The following is a 27,467-nucleotide window of genomic DNA, read 5'->3' on the forward strand; positions in this document are numbered from 1 at the left end:
GCGGTGCTAGCACCGCAATTGCGGTGCCAAGCAAGTGAGTGTAAACAGAACGAAAAAATAATCCTGGGCTAAGCGACGGAGACGAAGTCCGACCCTCACTGACCAATCAGAAACGAGGTAATCAAGTGCTGCCGGTGCATGCGTGTACGTGTACAGTACACAGCGTAATTATGAATATTCATGTGGTTTGGAAAGTCCGGGGCTAAGAAATACGAGTGTAAAAAGGTCAGTTTTCTCCTTAGCCCCGGACAAGAGATAGTACGGGACTAATTGGCGAGTGTAAAAAGCTGAAAAAATTGGTACGGGACTAACGATAGTCCTGGGTCAGAGAAAGTCCGGGGTTAAGAAACACAAGTGTAAAAAGCCCTTTAGTGGCACTGATCTCACTGAAATCAATGTTGGTGAAACGGGTCTTGCATGGACTTCTGTACGATACCAAAGCAAGCTCATTATACTCGATGGACTACTACAACAAATACTGTACTTCTGAAAGAAATTAAGCACTGTGAACAGAAACTGGACACACATTTTGTCATAGATCACATAAGTCCAGTCAAAATAGGGTTTCACCCACCACTAATTGCAACAGTAGGAATTCCACTGCAGTGCTACTTGTTATGGGCTCCTAAACACCATACTAAAAGTCCCAAGAAATCCAGTGGGGCAAAGTGACTAAATTTCCATAATATGCAAATTAGCTCCCATTATGATGAAAATACAGTGTTTCCATGAAAACTAGGCTTCTAGGTTTCAAATTGGAACACCGACAGTGTTGAAACCTATGTCTACAATGTCAGTTAGTGCGATGCAAACATTTCACCATGTACATAGTCTGAACCTCATTTGCATAATATGCAAATTAGCTTCCATAATGATAAAAATACAGTGTTTCCATGAAAACAATGCTTCTAGGTTTGAGATTGGAACACCGAAAGTGTTGAAACCTATGTTTACAATGTCAGTTAGTGCGATGCAAACATTTCCATGTACATAATCTGGGCCCCATTTGCATAGTATGCAAATTAGCTCCCATAATTATAAAAATACAGTGCTTCCATGAAAACTATGCTTCTAGGTTTCAGATTGGAACACCGAAAGTGTTGAAACCTATGTTTGCAATGTGCGTTAGTGCGATGCAAACAAAACATTTCCACGTACATAATCTGGGCCTCATTTGCATAATATGCAAAGGGTACCGAGCCAACGGAATATTCTAATTCATCAAAGTGCCTGATACTGTATGAGCATATGAAGAGTGTTCAAATATGATATTTCAGTTTATCTTCACCAAAAACAAACTTTACAGCATTAGTAAACTAGCATGAATAATATCATAAAATTAGAGTTTGTTATCAGACAGATAATGATAGCTTATTCATAATTATGTAGAATCAAAGTACGAAATTAAACAAGTGTCAACATCTATAATTTGTCTAATTTTGTAATGAATGAAATCTATTTGGAGGGTGGTTTGTTCGAATCTTGTTGATTCAGCTCTTGCATCCTTGAGGGTTTTGAGATATTGAAGATGGCACAGTCAAAGGAAACCCTGCGGGTTACCCCAGTCAATCATATCATCCCCACTACCATTTACAAAACATGCATCAACCAATGCGATTTCCGTTGTTCTAAGCGTACAAGATTTTATTTCAAAGTCGTTTGGCCCTCTCGCAACGACTCTTGTATTTCCAGCGGAGACATTTTTCTACAATGTGTATATCTTTAAAAAGTGGTGCACAGTCAAAGCGACTCGCAGGGAGGTACCCAAATTTATCCCTATACCCTCACAGCCCGGTACAAAACATAACTAGAAATGTCGCTACAGCGACTGGTTATACCCCCGCCAAACAACATTTCATAAGCTTTGGTCAAAACAACATTTCATAAGCTTTGGTCAAAAAAACTGAGGAAGTAGTTAAATCCGCAAGATCTTTCCTTGATCTTCTGCCATTAATATGCCGTTACCATGGCAACGTACTTTCGGGTACTGTCGAAAAATGCGTCTTGCACATCTACAACCAAAGGCACACATCTGTACCAAATTTCATGGAAATTGGGCAAAAACTGAGGAAGTAGTTTGCAACACAAAATTTTCCATCATTTTGGCTCATAATATGTGAGCTGTTACCATGGCAACATACTTTTTGTCACTGTCAAGAAATGTGTCATGCTGACCTATATCCTAAGACAAACATTCAATATGAATTCCATGAGAATTGGAAGAACACTGATGAAGCAGTTTTGCCATGAAGCATTTTGCCCTATATTTTACCAATAACATGCCGTTACCATGGCAACGCACTTTTTGCCACTGCGGAAATATGTGTCTTGCACATTAACATATTCAGATGAACATCTGTACCTAATTTCATAAAAATTGATCAAAAACTGTGGGAGGAGTTCGCGACGCAAGATTTGTACCCATTTTTGCCCATAATATGCCGTTACCATGGCAACATACTTTTGGGTACGGTCAAAAAATACGTCTTGCACATCTACAACCCAAGGCACACATCTGTGCCAAGTTTTACGGGAATCGGTTGAAAACTGAGAAAGTAGTTCGCGACGCAAGATTTGCAACGGACCGACCGCCCGACCGTCCGCTGATTCCTATATACCCCCTTCAAACATCGTTTGGCGGGGGTATAACCATACACACGTGAATACAGCTGTTTGAAACGCAAAAACCTCTGTGCATAACATCCTTTTCGTTTCATTTCCATTAAAATTCAGTGGAAGTTATAGAAGAATTATTGTTCTACAATATCTATATGGTGAAAATGGTTCACATATGAAGACAACCACGTGGAGGGTGCCCAAAATTACCCCACCCAAAGGCAGTCTAAGACATGCAATAATCATGTACCAACACAAATACATTATTATGTTCTATGGGTACAGTCCTTCTGGTCCTCTAGCAAAGAAACTTTTATTTAATGAAATTCAGTGGAGTCAACAGACGATATATTGCTCTGCAATTTTGACTTACACTGACATACTTAAAGTGGTTATCATTCGAAGGGAGCCTACTATATGGGAAGTGCCCACATTAATTGCCTCTATACATGACCCTTTGTAACGCAAATACCAACGCAATTACAGTCGTTCCAAAAGTGCATGTCTCAAAAAAGAAGGTCGTTCCTTGAGTTTTATGACTATCACTTGAGTTTTATGATTATGTATAATTATCATATGGTGCTATAATCATTGTAAATTCTTTTCATTCGACATAGTTTTACGCACCTCATTTTCTGTTACAAAGAAAGTGATGTTTATCTGTTCTTGTCGAAAAATGAAATAAAAATTGAATTGAATTGGATTGAATTGGATTCCTACCATATCAAGACACTTTTTTTTTCTATAAAAATTGCCGGGGTAGAGATAAAATAACAACATTGATCTACAATATCTATGCAGTCCAAAGGGTTCACTTGCAGAGACCACCTTGTGGGAGGTGCTCAAAGTAACCCCATGCATCCTAAAGGCAATGAAAAACATGCAGTATACAACTGCGGAAAATGTTCCATGGTTACATGCCTCTGAAAAGCTCTTCCGCCTGTGTAGCACATACACTTTTATTTTCGTAAAATGCAATGAAGGTGATATAGGAGACGTTGCTTTACAACATCTATTTTGTCAAGCCCTTGGGAAGTGCCAAGATCACCCCTACCCTGACCGTCGTGATCCCAAAACAGATTAACAACACATGCATTATATGCCAAAGCAAACTTACTAGTACATGCATGTAAAGTCGTTTTGCCGAGTGGTAAATAAAAACACTTTACATTTCATGATTTTTAAATGGTAGAGACACTGCTTTACAATCATCATATAGTCAAAGGGGTGCACATTCACAGGCAACCGAGTGGGATGTGTTCAAAATCATCCAACCCCCAGGGCAATATAGGAAACATGCACTAGCATATAGCACAAATATGTTTCAATTTGTTTGTAAGAAATGCAATATAATTACAAAAAGAAAAAATGCTCTACATTAACTATATTGTCAAAAGGGTGAACATTCAAAAGCAATTCCTTGGGAAGTGTCGAAAATTACACCGCCGCTCAAGCCCCATAATTACAACACACGGATACTATGAACGCAAATACGACGTTCTTTCATGCATTGTTTCAGAAGTAGTTCCAGCAATAAAGCTAAATACTTTTATATCAATGAATGTCGTGGAAACTAGAGAACTCGCAATCGAGCACATGTATCCCCTGAACCCGTCTCTCATACTCCATCTGGATTACTTTTTAGGCCAGAATTTTGTATGATATGGCAACTGTTGCAATTTACGATAAAATCCAAATAGGTGTAGGCAGTGCCGTATATTAAGAGAGTCTGGCCAACTCGGTTTTTGGCTTACGTGTTTTGAAGCCTCTGATTGGTCAAAAGCTGGTCCCGTGATCTACAGGCGCCATGTCGTTACTGAAGTGCGCTCATACGCAATGCCCATTGTTAACTGCCCCTTATTTGGCTTGGTTATTTTGCTACGTCTGAGCGTACACGCTAATCCTGTGACGCGTAATACGCGCGGTAACGACATGGCGTCCAAATTAGCAGTTGGCCAGACTCTCTTAATATACGGCACTGGGTGTAGGAGTATAGATTTGACTATGATACATTTACATACCTAATTTGGAAAAAATCAGTCAAGAAACAAGACAGCGTCGCACACACAAGCAGACCCTGTAAAATTTACCTTTTCATGTATAAAGATGGAACAAGCGAGGGCGCCACCACCAAAAACAAAATGGGCATCTTCATTTCACTGTAATGCACCTTTTTGCCAAACTTGAAGAAAATCTTATAAGAAATGTGGCTGATAGAGCACACACAAGAAATGTTCATTGGCATCCAAAGTCGGAACACTGAAGGCGCCGTCACCACAAACTGTTGTGTTCTTCATGTAGAATGATCACCCATATTCCTCCCTAGCAAGTCCGAATAAAATCTGTTGAGTAACAATCAAGTTATTGCATAAATAAGCACTTTTGCAAATTTTGACATGATGGTGACCTTTGACCCTGTAAAAGGTGGAACAGTGAGGGCAGCATTATCAATAGGTATAGATGTATAGATTCGACTATGATATATTTATATACCAAATTTGAAAATAGTTGGTCAAGAAACAAGGCCAGCGTCACACACAGTAGCAGACCCTTTAAAATTTACCTTTTCATGTATAAAGACGGAACAAGAAAGGGCGCCATCACCAAAAACAATAGGCGTCTTCATCTTACCATAATGCACCTTCACGCCAAATTTGAAGATGATCGAAGAAAAACTGCAGCCAGTAGAGCGCTCACAAGCAGACCCTATTGAATTTACCTTTTCATGTATAAAGACGGAACAAGCAAGGGCGCCATCACCAAAAACAATAAGCGTCTTTGTCTAACCATAATACACCTTCATGCCAAATTTGAAGATGATCGGAGAAGAAACACAGCCAGTAGAGCGCTCACAAGCAGACCCTATTGAATTTACCTTTTCATGTATAAAGACGGAACAAGCGAGGGCGCCATCACCAAAAACAATAAGCGTCTTTGTCTTATCATAATACACCTTCATGCCAAATTTGAAGATGATCGAAGAAGAATTGCAGCCAGTAGAGCGCTCACAAGCAGACCCTATTGAATTCACCTTATCATGTATGAAGGCGGAACAAGCGAGGGAGCCATCACCAAAAACTACAGGCGTCTTCATCTTACCATAATGCACCTTCATGCCAAATTTGAAGATGATCGAAGAAAAACTGCAGCCAGTAGAGCGCTCACAAGCAGACCCTATTGAATTTACCTTTTCATGTATAAAGACGGAACAAGCGAGGGTGCCATCACCAAAAACAATAAGCGTCTTTGTCTAACCATAATACACCTTCATGCCAAATTTGAAGATGATCAGAGAAGAAAAGCAGCCAGTAGAGCGCTCACAAGCAGACCCTATTGAATTTACCTTTTCATGTATAAAGACGGAATAAGCAAGGGCGCCATCACCAAAAACAATACGTGTCTTTGTCTTATCATAATACACCTTCATGCCAAATTTGAAGAAGAACTGCAGCCAGTAGAGCGCTCACAAGCAGACCCTATTGAATTCACCTTTTCATGTATAAAGGCGGAACAAGCGAGGGCGCCACCACCAAAAACAATAGACGTCTTTGTCTTACCATAATACACCTTCATGCCAAATTTGAAGATGATCGAAGAAGAACTGCAGCTGGCAGAGCGCTCACAAGGAAATCTCTGTGGCGGCGGCAGGAGCGGCGGACGCGACGAGGCCAAATCCATAGTATCCTCCGACTGTTCGGGGGATACAATGACAAGAGAAGCATTGCTTCAAAATATCTATTTAGTGGGAGGATGCACATTAAATGCCAATCCTGTGGGATGTGCCCCAAAGTACACCACCCTCATGGCAATATAGAAAACATTGAATATCATTAACGCGTATATACTATATGTTACAAACGCACATGTTTTCAAACTTCGATCGTGCCGCACATACATCAAGGGCACTTTTGTTTTCAAAAATACAATGTACAGTTGGACCTCGATTATCCAGCCTCCTTTTATCCCGAAATCTCTATTATCCGAACGCGTTCATGTAGTAAAGGACTTTTTTTTTCATCCAAAAATTGAGGAAAAAAAGCGACTTCAAACTCAATTAAAATTTCTACAAAACTCAAATGATTTACCTACAATATTCCTGACAGAACTAACATAAATTCACACCACATTATCACCGTAAAAGTAAGCGGTCATCACCACCGTTGCAGGGTACGCTACCTGCCTAGCTGCCAGTGCACTGGGACGGCAGCTTGGACTGCAGCTATATACATGGACATTGTGCTTCCCATATACGGCCAATTTGCTTATCCGGATGAGCGCCGGTCCCGACATTGCCGGATAATTGAGGTCGAACAGTAGTTAATAGAAGAGACATTGCTCTACAATATCCATATCGTCAAGAGGGTGAACATTAAAAGACAACTCCATGGAAATTGTCCAAAGGTACACCTACGCTCAAGCCCCCTTAAGACAAAATACAGATGTTAGCAACGCAAACACCGTTGTTTTGGCGTGGATGGTTTTAAAAGTAGTTCCGGCAATATAGCAAATACACTTTTTAACAATGAAAAGTCATGGAAATAATAGAAGAGGTTTAATTTTACAAGATCCATGCAGTGAAGAGGGTGCACATTAAATGGCAACCCTGTGGGATGTGCCAAAAAATATTCCACCCTCACGGCAATATAGGAAACATAATCATAATATCACATAACGCGAATATATGTTCCAAACGTACATGTTTTCGAAATTCCATTGTGCCGTACAGCAAAGGCACTTTTGTATCCAAAAATGCAACCAATTACTAGAGGAAGCATTACTCTACAATAACTACATTGTCAAAAAGGTGAACATTCAAAGGTAATCTTTGAAGAGGTGTCTAAATTTACACCTACGCTCACGGCCTTTATTACGAAATACGGATATTAGCAACGCAAATACAGTTGTTCTAGCGTGAGTGGTTTTAAAAGTAGGTCCGGCAATGCAGCAAATACACTCTTACATCAATGAAAAGTCATGGAAATGATAGAAGAAGATTTACCTTACAAGATCTACATAATAAAGAGGGTGCTTTTTGAAGGGCAATCCTGTGCCGTGTGCCCCAAAATGCCCTTTATCCTCTTGGCAATATAGAAAACATATATTATCATATAACGCGAATATGTTCCAAACGTACATGCTGTCATGCCTTATAGCAAGGGCACGTTTGTTTCCAAGAAATGCAATGTAATCAATACAGGAGACACTGCTTTACAATACTAATATATAGTAAAAAGGGGTGTACATTTAAAGCGACCCATTGGGAGGCGCCCAAATTTACCCCCTCAATCCCACGTCCCCATCTGCAAAACGTGCATTAGGCCAACGTGAGTACTGTTGTTATGAATGTACTCTTACAGTTACCACTAATTTGCATTTTATGTAAATTATTTTTGTATGACCAATTCGAAAAGGCATCCATCGTGTTCATTGACCTACAAAATATAAGTTCATACATTTAAATCTTTAAAATTGGATAACGGGAAGCGACAATTACTCTAACAAAATTGCAGTCCTTAAGACGCCATTTTGATGACGTCATTTGAGCATGTTCCCGATTAGATTTTCTGGGTAAATTTCATGTGGGATATTGTGAGGACGTATACTTTTTAAAAAAGTTAAAATTTGCTTACTATACGATAGTTGCCAGTTGAGCCTTTTTAAAGCCACTTTTTGGCCATCATCTGCAGGCCTATCATTACTTCTTCTCTATTTGCCAAGTAACATTCCCAGGGCCTTTCCTTTACAAAATTAAACATAAGTTTCAGTGACCTTCTGCCTTGACTTCTGACCTCTTACCATCCTCTGTATACGGCATATATCTAGTGAGCCTAATTTTTCACAAATCGCGACTTTGCGACAATTTTGTGAGTGGCTACATTCATGATTGTATTGTACAGTAATGAATGCGGGAAATGTATGCATGTCACATTCACGTTGGGATCAGAGCCTATATTTTCATGACTTGCTGAATTTGCAAGTAGTACCCGACTCATGGAATTCATGAAAATAAAAATCCTGCAAAATATATGTCGCATAGAGTACATAATAGTGTATGTACAGTAAGAATATGCTCTCTATCAATATTGTGAGGGGTGGGGTTCTGAGTGGGGCCATGGGTCTTCAGGTTGATGTTTTGAGAGCAGTGACATCTCACCAGATAACGAAATGGAAGAGAAAATAACAAATTTAATGCTACTTGCTCATCATCCATGTATAAATACCAAGACTGGAATATCTGACGATTCATTTGCATATCAAAACTTGCAATTCAGTGCATTTACGTAAAACTTATGAAATCCATATATATCTTGCCTCACTGCTTTGAAAAAAAAAAAGTAAAAAAAAGGAAAGCTTGATTGACTTAAATCATCAATAATGTTCATGCCATGCCCCTTTCAGTTTGACCACAGCTAATGGTATATTTTCAAGAAGGGGTATTGTTTTGTATGTCATGGCTGATGTGCTAATACCTGCCAGAAGACAGTGGACGCCAGTGATTGATTCGGAAGAAGAAGACCAACAACGATCGGGGAACCAAACGGAATAAATCCTGTGAGATGAGATGAGGAAAGATGACAAATGCATAAACAACAGAAATTCCCATCTTAATTACTACATGTTGCAATTCAATCCTTGGCACAGAGTCTTTGTAGCCATATGGGGAGTTCACATATTGACACTCAATGACACTGGAAAGATTGCAATCATGCTACATGAGTAGTGCTGCCATCTTGCTTGCAGCAAAAGCTTCATATGAAATAAATCCCCCATGTGAAGGTGTGAATGTAAACAAAATACTGGTAATGCCTGCAATAAACTTTGACAAAACAATAAAAGTGTAAAGAAGCACTGCATCTGCCAAGTATTATCTTTCAGCAATACTTTTCATGGACCGGCTGACACATTGCGTTTATGGCCTTGCACTCATCTGAAATTGATTCCTTTTATTTTAATTCTTTAATATATCTTCAAGTTTTATTTGTTCTCATAACTATGTTTATAACAAGACACAGTATGACAAGTCCATACCCACACAACATCTGTATCTGTACCTTGAACCATTGCAACCACTTATAGGCTTTCCCTTACAAAGTCAAAGTTAAGGTACTCAATGAATATGTAATTACATCCTTATTTCAAAGGTTCTGTTTACCATTGGGAGCAGTGATTTTAAAAATGTTTGAGTTATCACATTTGATGCATATGTGTAGGTCTGTTGTATCACAAAACATCCTACCATATAAAATTTTTGCAATGAAGTGTAAAATATAAGGAGATATCACTATTTTTCACAATAAACCATAACTGTAGATGGTTTATTCTACAAACAATAAAGTATTGTTCACTGTTAATACTTGACATTGATTATACTGATTAACATTTTTACATTGGTTGTTTCTATCCGTATTAAAACTCACATTTTAGAACTATTTTGAAGCCCTAAAGCTGGGTATTTGTTTCATCTGCAAATGGTAAATAATGCCTTTAAATTCATTTCATAAAGTTGTCTTGAATCAGTAAAAATGTGTGGATATCAAATTGTACCAGAAAAAAATTGCATCAAAATTCTGCACACTATCAAACTACAATGTAAGGCTAGACTGGATACAAGAGTGTTCCAATGGGTTCCTCACATATGTGGTGCCATAGTGTTTTGCTAGTTAATGCAGATTTCTTATACTATTTTCATCCAATAAAAATGCATATACAACTGACACTGTTTTGCCATTTATTGCAACATAATGTAGGAAAGTACGGTACGCAATAACTGCTGTTCATTTATGACAACTGACATACAGATAACTCCATTATACAGCTTTTACTCACACATGGGGTCAGAGTCCACAGCAGTCTTCCGCAGATTATGTTTATCTGCTAGAGCTTAAAGGACGCTGAATCATTCTGGTTGGGCAATTTGACTATTCTTTATATTGTCTAAGTACTAATAAGTACTGCTATTCTTGTTTGAGCTATATGATAAGTCTCTTTAAATTCACCGATTTACATACAATTCCAGATCAAAAAATAAATAAATAAATAAATCCTTTATCTACCATGATACATCTAAGGAGTCATCTTTTAATGCTGTGATTAAATGCTTTGACAGACATATCAAGATATGCCTTCTTGTTTTCCAGGGATCCTCTCTGTTTGGCTACACATGACAAAAATCTTCCAACAAAAGTGACAATCAATTTGTCTTGTTCAAGTTGGTTTCATTCTTATTTTCCAATTCATCTAATCTGTTAAATACACCATGATTGAACATTTAAAAAAAAAAAAGCTTAATTAGTAGAAAACAGCACTAAATAGTGTGCAAGTGGTTGCCATCTTTTGATACTTATCTAAATATCCACAGAAGTGTAATTGGCAGTCAGCAATGGAAAGCATAAATCACATTCCAAATGAAGTTGCTTCAAAGTTTGTTAATGACATAATTCTAAACTTCTGTTTTGCTTTCCACATCAAAGAGAATTGTTGGCCTGAAATGGCTTTACAGTAACATTGTTGAATTTTGGAATCACAAGTGGCACAATGATTTTACATGCACACAAGGTTCACCATAAGCTACAAGAAAATTACAATCAGTCTTTACTTACCTGACATTCGGAATGGCATAAACAACTTATCTCCAGTATCTGGGTGAATAATGGCCTGTTGTAAATAGGAAGAAAAAAGGGTGCTTTGTAGGTGAATAAAGAAATGTATTGCTTGGTTTACATTTATAACAGAAGAATCAACACATTTCAGATGTATGAATCATTGACTTTTACAGCTTTAGTAAAATTTGCATGGAAACCAGTCACTGCTCTTCATTGGTAAAACTAGGTGTCATCACTGCATTAACAAAAGAGATGTATGAGTGTCATTTAAAAGGGATGGTATACAATTTGTAGTATTGGTGGAGGTGAGGATTGGGCTTTTAACTTTTTGCGAGATAAATACCAAAGAAACCACTTATGAAATAGTACAGAGCATACCATTCCTACAGGAATTCAAAGTTTATTTTGATGAAAATTGGTTTTGAAATGGCTGAGACATCCAAAAATAAATTAGAGCACAGCGATCGTAATAAAAGATGGGTCCCACCTTTTACCATCAGGATCGCTGTTTTGGACATCTCCACCTTTTCAAAACCAATTTTCATCAAATAAATGTTGAATTTCTCTTGAAATTGCATGCACTTGCATATTTCAGAAGAGATTTCTAATTATCTCACACACACACACACACACACACACACACACACACAAATGTTAGAAACCTGAAGTAAGGTCTCAACCAATCTATACGATTCCTTTAAGACTCAACATGACAAATCCAGGGAGCACATTCCATACCACTCAATATCAAAGGCATAATTTACCATTTGCTGATGAAACAAAAACCCATTATTAGTGCTTCAAAATAGTTCTAAAATATGAGGTAGGGAAAGAAACAGCCAATGCAAAAATAAATTTGAACCAGTATAATTGATGTTAAGTACTGTTAAATACACAAAATGTGAACAATTGCATTATAACAAAAATGTTTCCAGACTAAACCGTCTAGTTATGGTTTAATGAGAAAAATAGTGATATCTCCTTTTATGTTAAGCTTTATTACAAAAATGTTATATGGTAGGAAGTTTTGTGATACAACTGATCTACACATATGCATCAAAAGTGATATCTTGGACATTTTTTAAATCACTGCTCCCTACTCAAGGTAAACAGGACCTTTAAGATGTCTTTCTCCAATCAAAGAACAAAGAGGCTGGGTTCAGCAGACTCATGACATGTAGGGCAAAACTAATCTCATATAAATAATTCAATGAATTCTATACAAATTGAAATAACAGTCATGGGGGCCTCACATACTGAGCTTGGTGTAATGCATCATGGGTGCATGTGGTAGTGTCCCATTATTGCCTGCCATTTGCACTTTTGTACATGTTTTGTTCATAAAAGGAGAGCACTAAGGATTGCAAAGCCTTGTTGATCTTATGACGCATATATGAACAGCTGTCAACTAAGCATTAAAACATACTCTGTTAGAGGAAGTAAGATTTAACAAGAAAAGTACCAGTAATCTCTTACAAGAAATGAAAGCAAGAGTCTCCCTTTTGATCATGGATCATGATCATGGAACTACTAAAGATTGTCCACATTAATACTGACACTGGTAAGTTTAAAAACTGTTTATGCTATCACACCTGTTTAATCTTTTGAGCTTCCCACAGCTGCTTGTTGGTCACCCTGTCAGGTAGGTTGCCTTCCTTGTATGCATTCAGCAGACCAACAGCATCTGACAGCTGCTTCTGTAAAGGGTTTGACACAGAGATGTAAATTGCACACACATTATGATTAACTCGAGAAACAGTCCTCAGCTCACTGGTGTGAACAAGTCTGCTGTGCTGCCAAAAATTCTCTGGTTTAATAATTACAGAATTTTACTTTCAGCTAAAATCAAGCAATTTCTTTGGCAGCATAACAAAGGTCTTTGTGAGATATTATACAAAATAGTCCTCTTTCTTGTACACTTTGTACATAAACACTATTAAAACAAAAAGTACGTTCCCCCTAAAACAAATCGCTGTAATTTCTGAATCAGGAACCTTTGAGGAAATCTAAACGCAGGGGCAAGTAGCTGTACTTCCAAGTTACCTACTGTAAAAGTGGAAATTTTCGCGGTGTTGAAATTTTTGCGCATTTCGCGCAAACAGAAAGCAGCGCGAAAATTTTTGCTTGCCATATGTTCCCGTGCATGATGTCTTGATTCCGCGGAATTAAAAACAAGCGAAACTCTGTTTACCCGCTCAAGCGCGAAAAATTAGACGCGTGAAAATATCCACTTTTACAGTATCAGGTGGAATTCAGTATAAATTGTCGCGTCACGCTTCAGTGAACATGTCTTGAAGGCAAAATGGTCACTTTTTGAAGTTCACAAGCCGTATTTTGTAACTTTGATTCAATGACATTGGAACAAATTTCAATTTTCCAGCATAAGAAGGCATGCAACGCACAATTTATGTGCTTCCTGTCACACCATGTGACTCTGCATCACAAAACAAACAGAAGTCACCAGACATAAAATTTTAGTTAAGAGTATATTCTGAAAGAGCAGACTTCAACCTTTAAAATGATGTAAAACTCAAATCAAATGGACTCTCCTAACCTATCTAAATATTGGAAAGAAAGCACACACGCAGGAAAAGTGTGAACTGAGAAAAGAGGCTCTGAAGTACAGTGTCTATTCAAGCGCTAAATCTTTATCAAGCTGCGCTCGCTGTGCGATGAATGGGACAAAAACACAGGATGTAAACCACTGGAGTAACAACGATGACGGGATTATCAGATTAAACTGAAATTGAGCGTGCCTTATCAACACATTCTGTCCATAATCAATGCCAATTTTCAAAGCAGTAGCGTTATCCTTTCAAAAGTCATTAGAGTTGAAAGTGAAGAGTGTGTACAAGTTTTTTTAAGAAATGAAAAAGGGACTCCAAAGACACACCTAATCACACTATTCTACCAAAAAGTGTTCGAGATAAACTGCTAAAACACACACTTTCCTGCCCGCTTTATGATCCCAAATTTTAGCATAATGTAGAAGAAGACTCGCTCTTTCAGAAAATATGAAAAAGTCAAGATCGGCTAGGTTGACCCATTTAACCTATTTTCAGTCCTCACACAAAATCAGTGTGTACAACTTTTTGTTCGTTTTGTGACGCACGGTCACATATGACTTGTGGGCAAAATTTCACAGTTGAGTGATCACGGGGTAAAAATTGCCAAAATGGCAGTTTGGACATGTTTCCCATGGTACATTTGTTCCAACAGATGGAATTTATATTTTGGAAAGCTAACAACGACTTTTGCACACAATGTTGGTCAATTCACGGTTGAATGAGCACATTATAAAACAAACAAAAACCATATTGAAATTATGCAGTAGGTAGTGCTTTGATTTTGTGCACTTGAATCAACTGAATGACATCCTTTTTCATTGTGCATGTACAGTGATCCTGTGGCATTTCCTTCAAGGTGTCACACTTCAATGAGCATGTGGGGCTGGTAAACCCCTTTACCCTAGATACGTGGACTAAATTCAGTTCCATTGTTGTGTAGACTTCGAAATTGTTCATGGGGAATTAGTCTAATTTCATTTTGATAAACATTCCTCTGTGTTATGCTTCAGTGAGCACAAGAAATGAGCCTATCAAAAGAACTTGTAAAGAATTGATACTGCCACTAGGAATGGTTTTGGTGGTAAATGCTTGCTTCTTGGTGGTCTCAATTCATGGATTCACTGGATAGGCCTACATGAATTGAGACCACTAAGGAGCAAGCATTTACCACGAAAAAAAGTGGACCTTTCAGATTTTTGTTTTGTGGTGCACTGAAATTCTTTTACCTTACACTTTTTTTAAATCAAGAGTACCAACACATAAAATGAAATACAGCGAAATAACTTGTGACTTAGACTGCAATAAAGGTTTGCTTACCTTACCAACAAACAAAGTTCTTGGGTCTATGATATCCAGGAAATGACGGTACCGACCTATAAAGGTGTTCTGTAATGAAAAGAGATGATTATTTGTGAATACAAATCACACAGATTATGAATATTCTATCACATTCACTGAATGATTTGTAACTAAGCTCATCAGGGATATTTAAACTGGAAATGTTGCTATATAGTAACTTGAATGCACTCGCCAAAATAATCCTAATAGGTCTACAGTACATCTTGACAACATGAGACAACAGATCCACATGACTGGAAGAAAGTGAAATGACATGTTTGAAAGTTTGATGGTACAACCCCAAAATGTGTTGAATGGTTTAAATATATTCCTTGAACCAAGTTTCATTTGACTTTTGACCCTTAGGCTTGACCATTCAGTCCATGGCCAACAACTTTCTCTAATAATTACTGTCATCAATTTTCATGACAATACTTTGAGCCAGTTTTAAAATATGAAGAAAAAAAAATAGTGAAATGTCAGTGTTTCCACTAGACCTTTGATCCAAAGGCCAAAATCTTTCCCTATTCAAAAACATTGAGCAGTATATATAAATGTACTGGGTACATCTAGTATATATATGTATATATTCAGTTATAAAGTGCATTTCCAAGGTATAGAGAAAATAGTGTAATGTCAGCACTTTAGCCTGACCTTTGACCCAATAACAAAATTTTTAAAGCGAATCATTGTCAGGCAATACAAATATATGTACCGAATTCATGAAAATCTTGAACCATTTCTCATTTCCAAAATATAGAGAAAAAAAAAGTATCATTTTAACATTTTCCTTTAACCTTTCTCCTTCAACCCCATGGCCCAATTTTTTTTTTCTGAGAAAATCTGTGTAGATCTGGTAATACAGGTATTTAAAGGTGCATGGTCCCGGTGTTTTAGTCAAATGCGTACGCGAGCGCACGGCGCAAGTTTCCTATAGAGACCTACGCTATCGACTCCTTTTTAGCGCTTACGCTTTGGCCCACTTCCCAGAGTCCGAAGAAGTCTGATCCACTGTAGTCAGTGGTCCGATCACAGTTCGGCTCATGATTCTGCTGAGGGGGATGACAGCTTTAGCAAACTTCTTTTGTGATGTCATAATAACAAGCACATATGCACGCAACCTGGCATTACTACAGACTGCGCGATGCGCAGAGAAGACAATGAAGGCAACATTACTTAGCAACACCTACCGCTACGCACTTTACTCTTGATGACAGCCCAACTTCAGAAATCTTCGTATCAATGCTAACGGTGATCAGCAGTATCATCAACAGTGCCCTCTTCACTACCGGGACTATGCCCCTTTAAAATACACTAGGTTTTATGAGACTGCCTTCGGGGATTGAAGAGTTATGGAGGAAATATTGAAATTTTAGAATGTAAACTTGACCTATGACCTTCGACCTTGAACGTGTGTTTTCACAGCCTGATAGGCACAGCTACAATAATTCATGCAGGCATATGTCAGGTTTCATGTGCATACCTCAAGTGGTCCTGCAGATACGTTGTCCACAAAATCAATCATTGACAAAAAAAAAGAAAGAAAGAAAGGACAGATGGACAGAGAGACAACCTAAAAACACACAGCTTGTGGAGGAATTAAAAAAAAAAAAATATATATATATATATATATGATATGTACAGTATATATTCCTGATGTACATTGGTATCTGCATACAAGTTAATTGTACTTGTTCTGGAGGGGAAATAATTTCAGTGACCATAGGGAATATCATTACATGAACAATTTACTACAGATTATGGACCCCATTTAACCCATTTCTCAACCAGCACTTAGTATCAAGATTGTCAGATTCCTGTAGTAGGAGACAAATATAACCTTTGCTCAGAAGCACAGATAGTCTTCAATGGCTGTTTCTTCTTTTGTCTTCAGTCTCCATGTAGACATGTTCAAGGAGAGTTGTAAAACAGTGTACATGGTCAACTGTAAACGTCTATATTTTTGTGCGAATAATTTTCACGCTGAGCCGATCAAAACAATATTTGCAAGTTCTTGAATTCGCACTACGCAAATGTCAACTTCTTCAAAATGTGCAGAGACAACTGTGAAGATATTTTCACAGGTTTTAGAATTTGCGCTAGCCAAAAATGGCACGAAATACACAAAAATTAATTTTTCTATGAAATTTCATTTACAGTATTAAGCTTTCTTACAATATTAAAATGTTTCATACACTCTCCCCTCCATTTGTATTCGGTTCTCAAACATTTTAATTTGAAGTTGCAGTACTGAAATTCTTACCTTCACACCAGCACAGCTTTTTAACTCTAAACTATCTGGTGGTATTGTAAAGTTGCTTGATGCCACAAGCTTTACTGTAAAACCAAAAATTTTCGCATACATGAAACTTTCATTAATTTCACAATGAGCTGCATCTCACGAGAGTAAAATACACATGAAAGACTTTGTCTACACAATACAATATCAGTATACTCATAAACTTTTCATGGTCGGCACTTCGCAAAAGTTTCATCCCACAAATGTTTCTGGTTTTACAGTATTTGATAAGCAGGTACATGCACTTTTCAATGCTTACTGTGGGTACATGCCATGACAGATGATTCCCCGACAATTTAGAATTGTTGTACATCACAGTTACATCGTATCTCTCTCCAGAGAGAACATAATGTAACATTTTCAACCCCCACCATAGCCCTATCCCTAGAGTCATGACGTATACCAAAGACATACTGGTAGAACTAGACTGGGAGGGCCATGAAAATGGGCCCCCAAATTCAGGCCAGCCTAGAGTTGTAGCTGGAAAAACAACCCTTGTATAACCTGTGGGATGATATCAGGTGTAGCCAAAAATTCAATGCAACACCATTGTCTGACTTTTTGGGTGGTGGGGGGTAGCTGCCTGATAAGTAAAAAAATGGTATGCATTTTTGACAAGGCATCATTGTAAGGTATCTACTTCTCGCTCCACAGTTAATCATCTGAGATGATATGTGTTTCGCTGATACTCCCTTGTCTAGGCTCATCATCACTTGCATCAGTTTTAAGACACTGTAGTGAGGGTATACCATGGAGTGGGAAGGCTAGCCCCATCTCGGATATACTGTATTTGAGAATCCCCATCATTAATTGCGCACAGCTTCATCACTGATCTCTGTGTAAGTACTAGGTGTTTCAAAAAACATTTCCCACTTTTGATCATTAATAGTTCAAAAACTATTCATCCGATAACACTGTCATTGATATGAGTAATAGCTGAATAGTGTACAATTTCGTTGGAGGTGATTTGAATGTGAAAGCATCACTTTCATTAAATCTAAGATTGATTTTGAAGTAAGGTTTCAGATTTTGGTCAAATTTTAACCCTCTGTATCCAAAAATTGAACTTTGCACAGGAACCAATGATGTGTATGTGAGTGTGTGCTGACAATGGCCCTGAACAATGGACATGCCTGAACCACCTGTTGACTAGGCGTCAGTCTCGCGCTCCCAGGCACTAGAATGCTTAATCAATAATTCATGTGGATTGCCCTGGGCACTGCTAGTCTGAAGGGTAAAATGCATGCACATGGAAAAAGTAAGCACATGTTTCCATGTGCTTGCAAACACCACATTTCATTCCAGCTGGCAATCTTTTCAAATTTTGCTTCACATATCACTAAATTTGGGATCTGACAAATTTGTCGCTTTTGCGATAAAAAGAGATCATTTTTGGTAAAGAGTTCAGCAGCATTTTTCATTGGGGCGATTTGTTTCACAGTAGATTTATTTAAGGCTCCATATACACAAGTGTATACTCTTATTGATTTTCTTTGCTTACTGTCACCATGTTTACGACAGAACAGAAGGTATTCATTGTAATTTCGTTTTCCAGAAGTACAGTAGGGAGAGCACTGTCGCGACTCAACTACAGTATTGGCAGGCTTTGACTTTACACAGATACTGCCAGAGGCTGAATAAAGACTAGTTGTGATAGTGGAATTTCTCATCAATAAATAATGAAGCATTCAAACCCTGGCCATTGTTCAGGACCATTGTCAGGGTCTTAGCCACACACTCCCATACACACCCATTGACCCCTGTGCAAAGTGAAAGTTTTGTACAGAGGGTTGAAAATAGAGCAAAATCTGGAACCTATCTGTGAAATTAATCATAGATTTCATGAAACTGATTCATGCTTTCATATTTAAATCACCTCCAACAAAATTGTACACTATATCCAGCTATCACTCACATCAATGACAGTGTTATCTGATATATAGTTTTTGAATTATTAAGAATCAAAAGTGGGAAATGTTTTTGAAACACCTAGTACAATGCACAGTGGAAGAATCCCAACTGGAATCGACGTACATTACCAATGAATGTATGCTTTGATGCACATATTTGCTGACCAGTGCTATTCATGGTTTTCGAATGTACCCCAGTGGGCAGTGAATGAATCGGGCCCCCATGAATTCCCATGCTACCATGTCCTCCACATGGCATATACTTGTTCCAAACAAATAATCCATAGAGGCCCCTAAAAATTCTGCCATACAACTCTAAGTCATTCACCCTTCACCAAAATTTGTGTTAAAAAAAATGCTCAAAATGACATCTTGCAGGACCATCTTCCATAACAAAGATGAGAATTATGCCTATAAAATTGTATCATAATTGACCGCAAACCTGCACAATTTCGAATTCCAAAATGACAAAGCTAATGTGGGGGGAATCTGCTCTACCCCCACCCCCACCCCCTTCGGTTGCTTCACTAAATCAATTTCTCACTCCCAGCTAGTTAAAAAACTTGCCATCTTTGGATTTGATGGATGGTGGTTTAAGTAGCAAATGGAACACCATTACGGAGTGTGATAGTTTGATGAGTGTGTGTGTGTGGCATGTGTGTGTGGATGTGTGTGTGTGTGTATGTCTGTTTGTGTGTGTGTGTGTGTGTGGGGGTGGGGGGGGGTGATGGATATGCCAACCTTTTTGAAATCCAAAAGTGGTCATCATCCCTTTGTAGGAGGTTCAGTGCAGTCATACCTTTATTCATGACCTGATTCTATGGTGGAGGTGGTGGTGGTGGTGGTGGTGGTGGTGGTGGTGGTGGTGGTGGTGGTTGGGGTCTTAATCTATGTGACCGTGCATCACAAAACGAACAAAAAGTCGCACACACTGATTTTGTGTGAACTGAAAATAGGTGAAATGGGTCAAACTAGCCGACATTGACTTTCTCGTATTTTCTGAAAGAGCAAGTCTTTCTCTACACTATGCTAAAATTTGGGATCATAAAACGGGCAGGAAAGTGGGTTTTTTAGCAGTTTATCTCGAATATTTTTCTTTGGCAGAATAGTGAGATTAGGTGTGTCTTTACAGTCCCCTTTTCATTTCTTAGAAACCTTGTACACACTCTACATTTTCAACTCTAATAACTTTTGAAAGGATGATGCTACTGCTTTGAAAGTTGCATTAATTATGGACAGAGTGTGTTAATAAGGCATGCTCAATTCAGTTTAATCTCTTAATCCCTTCATTGTTGTTACTCCAGTGGGTTACATCCTGCTTTTTGTCCCATTCATCACACAGCCAGCACAGCTTGGTAAAGATTAAGCGCTTGAATAGACACTGTACTTTAGAGCCTCTTTTCTCAGTTAACACTTTCTGCTCTTTCAGAATATACTCTGTACTAAAATTTCATGTCTGGCAACTTTCTGTTTGTTTTGTGATGCAGGGTCACGAAAATGGTGTCTGGTACCAACATCTCATCTCACAGACCTGTGAAGTCTGGTAATAGTAATTTTTTTCTTCTTCTTCATTTTTTCATTTCAGGTACCGGTAGGTAATATAACCCTTTATGATCCTGCCTATTAAACGCCTTTCGACCAAGACCTTCTGGCTAAGGCTTGGAAAAGAGACCAACAGGGCATCCATGAAGTAAGACGCAGTCTCCGCGGAACATATATCCCCGACGACCAGATACAGACTGATCTTTCGGTCAATTTCCAAGCTAGCCTAACTTTGGGGGTCACTTTTCATGACCCTCCCCAGCCACATGGCCACCACTAACTATACACAGCCCAGTCGCTGTATAAATAGTGACAGGGCTGTACCGGAATGGCCCACAACACAAAGAGAGCTTTACGATCGCTTTGAGTTTCGATACTTGACATCATTTTTTGTCACCTCAAACTCATTAAATGTAATTCATTAATGACACTACATATCTATGTTATCGACATTGACATACACATTTCACAACTTACCGAAAATGAAGATTATATGCAGCATGTGCGAACGGTACATCTGATAATCGGGAGTTCACGCCATCGGGAATGCATGCACTTTTAAAGGTCACGCTGTCGACCGTGCCGCTACCAAAGAGCGCACACAGGCAGTAGATCGCTGCACTTCCAGCCATGCACGCGCACGCATAATTTGCATTTGCTGAGTGGTCAACGCGCCATTTTGAATTCTGCAACGATGAACCCCGATGGTCGGGGATTGCACTAGAAAGTGCCATTTTTTTTTTGTTCAATGGACTTTTGTGAGGGCTCTCTACGGACTTATGTACCTTCTGTATTATAAGCATGCACTTTACCATGTTTACGTGAGTAACGTACAAATGTCTATAAGTAATGTATAAATTGTTATAAGTTTTGTAGTTGTGTTGTGGTTCCCCACTTTGATGGTGAGGCCCCGTCTGTCTGACGCTGTGCTTCTCACAGTGTCTGGTCGGGCTAGGCCACCACACCCACCGCCATGCACCAACTAGCCAGACTTTCATTTTTAAACTAAAAGGGGCCACATAGAAGATTGCTATGACTCCTTGAGTCCTAGGTAAGGTAATAAAGTGGGATTCATTCCCACTTTACGGGAATTTATACACCGACTACACCAACGGATGCGCCTGATATGAATGACGCCCACAGATTTTCCAGGGCAGGAGTTCAGGTGTAACACGTTAGGACCTACGCGCTACGTGACTGTACACATCCGTGGGAAATCTCAGTCCAGTCATGAAGCGTCAAATCAAGGTCATGGGGGTCAATAGTCACCTGACAGGTACTAGGTTTGAATGTGTCAGTCATGTGACCCCGCAGTCTGGTTAAAGTCACAGTCCACAGGTCTGGTTAAGCAAGGTTAAGGTTGTATTATAAAGTACCATACAGTAACGTTAGAGTCAAGTAGGCCTAGGAGAGGAGGGGGAAGTCAAGGCCGACTGTCCCCAAAACCCAATCCCACTAACGTTTAGGCCTACAGTAAATTGGTAACCTTCCATTTCAGACATGCTGACATGACCCCCGCCGTTTCCCGTTGCGGCGTTCTCCCTGATCCCTACCTCATCCCAGGCCCAGCCCAGGCCAGTGTACAGGGTGCATTATTGTCAGCTGTACAAGATCAACGGTCCTACGTACAGTTTATCCTAGCCATAGCCGCCGTAAACTTGTAGTACTAGGCCTAGGCCTACTAAGTACTTGTTGTACAAGCTCAGCGCTGCATCGTACGACGTGCCTCTTTAAATTTTAGCAAGTGAGGTGATGATGATTGTGTGGTGGTAGCCACACCTACTCACTAATTAATTAAGGTCGAATACACTATAGGAAATGAAGACATCGAGCACTCCGAGCGTACATTGTAGATGAGGTTTTATTGGATGCTCTGCACCGAGGCGAGTTGTCTGAGCAAGTCGCTCATGATGAAATTGTAACACACTCTGCATTTTTACACAAAGAGCAGTCGGTATTTATACATGTAGAACAGCAGAGAGGTGACTCACCTCTCTGGTATCAGACAGTGAAACAAGTGGTCAGTGTTGACAAGCGGTTACCTTGGAATTGTTTTGAAGAGAACCAGCGGGGAGGATAAATGACCCACGGAGAGAGGAGGAGAGAGAGTGGGAAAGACGGAGAGGTCGAAGCGGTGAGAGAGAGATTGTGAAGGAGAGAAACTGGAGAAAAGTTGAGCTGCTACAGTAGCTCCCCCCTAGTGAGCTTCTCGAAAGGTGGAAAAGAGAGATGGGAACGATAGAAAATGTAAATGTATGCAGCGAGGCTAGAGCACACGTAGAAATTACAAAATGTACAGAATGGTTTGGAAAACGTACATGCTAACATTCGTTCAAATGTCAGATTTCGTGAACCGTTGTAAGGCATGAAACGCGCTATGTAATCGTATACATGACAATGCCAAAGTGAAAGTGGTTCGAGAAATGCGAACGGAACAAATGTCATTTATGCTGAATCGTTTCAAAGCAATGAACTTATCGAATTATATGCGTCATGTACAATTAAAATGCATGGGATTTGGTAATTATGTTTATGAAGTACTGACATGGCCACACAATAATTCCGTCAATTTACATATTTTCGTTGCAAGATGACGATACAAAAATAATCACTGGCAGTTTGACGCGTGTCGTTGTAGGCAGTGATTATGAACGGTGATATCGCATATGGAAAGGCAACATAGAAATTTAGAGAATTAAAGCATGATCATATTACAATTGAAATGTGCAAGGTGATGCTTACTTGACAGACATGATAATAGTAATCATGATACAAACGGTGAAATGAGTGTCCAACACGAATGTCCTTTATCATGGTATATGACCGAGTCTTTTTATCGCTTGCGATTATAACGTGCTCGGGTAAAGTCCGGCTATCGCAGTTGACGAAGACTAACTGTAGTCAGTAGGACGTATGTGGCGTGGACGAGAGTCGGGGTGAACGGATGGTCGATGTTGATGTCAGATTGTCAGCTATCAACGGTCTCTCGACAGGACAGTGAGTCGCCTGGAAATGTCGTGTTGATAGTTGGCAAGCGCGAGATGGCCAGCGGCAGCAGCGAGTCGTGCCGGTAGAAGCCGATGCGCGATGTGTTCGAGGTCGAGCCGAAGTTAGGCAAAGGGCAATCGAGAGTTCGTGGCGGTCGATGAGGCAATGGTCGGCGATGTCGAGTCGTATCGTGGCGTTGCGAGAGTCGAGCGATTCGTATCGCAGTGTGTCGTATCGTGTCGAAGCGACAGCTGTTGAGCAATTCGTATCATATCGTGTCGAGAGTTCGAGCGATTCGAATGGCGTCGTGCGGTTGAAGGCGGGTCGATGCTGGCAGGTGTTGGTGTCAGTGCGGCGATTAGTCGGTCGTGGATGTCGATCATGCGTGCCTGCCGAAGGAACCGTCGAGGCGTGCGGCGGGTGAATAGACGGCAGCCGGGCGGCATCGTGGCGGGCAAAAATATGCAGCGTGCTCGTTGCGATGGCATGTTCGAAGATGATTGGCGTTGGCGTGGCGGGCGATGTCGTCGTCGACTGCGTTCTGACGTACAAAAGATGAGCGTAAGTGCCGGCGTAAGTGGCGGGGTCAAAATCGTCGTTAGATGTCAGTTCGTCATGGGCGCAATGAATTTCCCCGGCAGTAAGCGTAACATGGTTCAGAGAACCAGTTGAGTCGGGGAGTCGCTCATAACTAATGAAAAGCGTGGTTGAAATGTCGATAGGTGTGTCGATAAAATGCGTGCATGAGATCGAGGGAAAGTCCTTTAGGTGAATGTATTGAGGGAGTGGCCGCGGGCTGGACGAGTGCATGTGACAGCGGGCCGGTGACGAGAAAAAGGAGCGATCCCGTTGATGCAAAGTTGAGAAGTGCATGTCGAAAAGCAGATTACAGTGATGCAGAACATCGGCTCCGAGAAAGGGGAGATGGACTTGGGTGATGAGGAATATCCATCTCAAGGTGCAGAGAGGCAGTAGTGTCGGCAGCCATTGTTGAGGCAAGCTCGGGCGTGGCTGGAGTTGATGTCGTGTCAGTCATGCTTGCTGCGTTGTTGTTCGTAATACGGGGTCACCAGTTTAGCAAGTGAGGTGATGATGATTGTGTGGGGGTGCCGATCGCAAGGTACACTTTTTAGCTGCGCGAAGAAAACGGAACGCACCCACTAAAATTGCGCTATTTTAAAACGGAGATTCATAATCAACGAGACGGTCACGACATTCAAAACTGCAGTATTTATGCATGTTTGAGGTAAGAATTAGGCGAATTTGTGTTATATTTTTAGAATAAACAAGCTACAGATCCTTAGGGTGACGATAGGTGGTACCCCCAATGCTACACGTCCTTTGCGCGCCCGCGAGTTTCCCCGATATTTATGCGATAGTGACCGTGTAGTTGATAGCCCGGCTTACCATTATGTTACGACTTGTCATCAATTTTCAGCGATACTAAACAGGTGTAAATGTGTTAACCGTGTGTACCTGATCAAATCTTGGTTTATTGAGCTGGAAAGGGGGGTAGCCATCTTTGTCTAGTTCCGATCCGATCTGTTCCATTTCGATGCCGTTTATTCAAGATCCACACGTACCTGGCGCTGGGAACTACAGTGTACCTGCTGTTCAAACGAGTTGACAAGTATAATAGTGGCAGGAAGGACGGACAGCTTCAGTCGTTTTGATCACTAGCGCACTGCACTCTGTGTACGTGTACGGGGTTAGTAGCAGGGAGGTGGGATCACCTCCCTCCCTGGTCAGTAGGTAGCTAGGGCTAGGCTGCGTCCAGAGCGGGTTAATCCGCTCTGGCTGCGTCTATTAGTTTTATTGTTGTTATTGTTATTATTATTTTTTATTTATTTATTTATTCATTTATTTTTGAGGGTGTGATGTTGATGACCAGTTTAGTTTAAAGGCGGGTATCTTGGTTTATTTTCGAACGGTAGCTGTTAGTCTCATTCCAGACGAACTCATTCCAGACGAAAACAAAGAATTGTCATTTGTTTACACAACGGGTATACTCAGTGTACTATACAACCAGGGAGGTGACCTCGCCTCCCTGGTAAAACTAGCCTTTAAACAAGGCGACTCGCTCTGCGTGCCCCCGTATAGCGCGTTTACCCCACAAACCTGTTGGCCGGCGAGTCCACTCGCCGGCCAACAGGTTTGTGGGGTAAACGCGCTATACGGGGGCACGCAGAGCGAGTCGCCTTGTTTAAAGGCTATGGTAAAACCGGTGCCGCGGTGCAACCTGTCGAGAGATAAGTCAGGACAGATCTGGGGACCGTTTCATGAAACTTTTTGTCAGTGATTTACACCGACAATTGTTAAAAGCTACTGAAATCCTTGCGTCTGATTGGCTGATAGCAAATTTGTCGGTGAAAACCTCCGACGAACTCGTTGATGAAACGCCCCCCTGGGGGGTGTTTCATCAATGTTTACAGAAAACCCCATTCGATTTGCTTCAGTGGTCAAAGAGAAATTAAGGGTTTTGTAGAGGATGTCAGAAATCTCTTCCCTCCAAGTTCTGTCTATTGTATTCTCACACAAGAGCATCGTCGAAGTGTCAGCCTCATGACATGCTTTACAACAATCCACATTTTTTTTTCTGTGACCGCTTTACCAAATTGAGAGCCAAGATATTGTATTTTAAGACTCTGAAGTAGCATTTAAACAGTTTAATCCTGTTGCGGGGTGTTATCAATGCGAAAATCTGATTGTTTTTTTTTTTTTTTTTTTTTTTTGGGGGGGGGGGGACATACTGTACACCTGCTAAGAGAACTATGTAATGTAAGCTAAGAGAACTATGTAATATGGCTGAGGTATATATGCCGGTAGCCATTTGGACAATTTCATTTGTTTTTTAACTTATTTCATATCTATATATTAAATGGTCCTGATCTATAGTTTATATTTGGTACGGACGTCACTGAGGATATCCCTCATCATCATGTTATGTTATCCAGGTATTTGTGCTTTCGTTTATTTATTTATTTATTTATTTATTTCTAATCTTTTGTGAGGGTAGTCCATTCACCAATAAATAGTGGTCTTCCATGGAGCCCTGAATAATGTTGATGAACATATGTACATTAATTAGCAAAACGTATATACAGAAGATGACATATAAATACAGTGTAGATACATACCAGCATACTGTACATTGCAAAGTAAGTACATGCCACAGCGAGAGTTCACCAGTGTGCCGAAATAACAATTAAAACGCTATTATACAGGAATGATAAAGCCCAAAATGAATTTCGTGTGTTACTTACAAATAGCAACTTTGCTTAAACAATCTCTTAAATGAATATATTATGGAAGAAGCTGATCTAATTGAATGATCTAGCCTGTTCCATTCAAGTACAGAGGATACGATTGGGCTGCACTTGTGACAATCAGAGCGAAATCTTGGCACACATATATATTTCCACTGTCTATTAGCCTTGCATATATTAAAGCTTAAAGCTGAGATTATGCTATGATAGTCTGAGATTTTTTTGTCAGCTTTATCGTAATTCTAATGATTTCATTTCTAAGTTATTGGTGAGAATTAGAGTTTGTAATTACTTAAAGATCTTTAAAGCACAGTTTTCAAAATACACGGACACATTAA

General features: G+C 39.7%; 1 protein-coding gene across 1 annotated transcript in view; it reads right to left on the reverse strand.

Annotated features, from left to right (window-relative positions):
• LOC139719980 (sideroflexin-5-like) overlaps window positions 1-25,480 on the reverse strand; it is a 51,869-nt gene extending 26,389 nt beyond the window's left edge. The window contains exons 1-5 of the mRNA XM_071631360.1: window positions 25,340-25,480; window positions 15,104-15,172; window positions 12,812-12,916; window positions 11,217-11,271; window positions 9,087-9,166 (exon numbers count right to left, since the gene is read on the reverse strand). Coding sequence (XP_071487461.1) covers window positions 9,087-9,166; window positions 11,217-11,271; window positions 12,812-12,916; window positions 15,104-15,172; window positions 25,340-25,414 — 384 coding nt within the window. The 5' untranslated portion in view covers window positions 25,415-25,480. The remainder of the gene's footprint in view (window positions 1-9,086; window positions 9,167-11,216; window positions 11,272-12,811; window positions 12,917-15,103; window positions 15,173-25,339) is intronic.
• Window positions 25,481-27,467: the final 1,987 nt, after the last annotated feature.

This window comes from Diadema antillarum, unplaced genomic scaffold, assembly GCF_040938485.1.
Source record: "Diadema antillarum isolate AM-2024a unplaced genomic scaffold, OU_Dant_1.0 scf00000010, whole genome shotgun sequence".
Classification (NCBI taxonomy): domain Eukaryota; kingdom Metazoa; phylum Echinodermata; class Echinoidea; order Diadematoida; family Diadematidae; genus Diadema; species Diadema antillarum.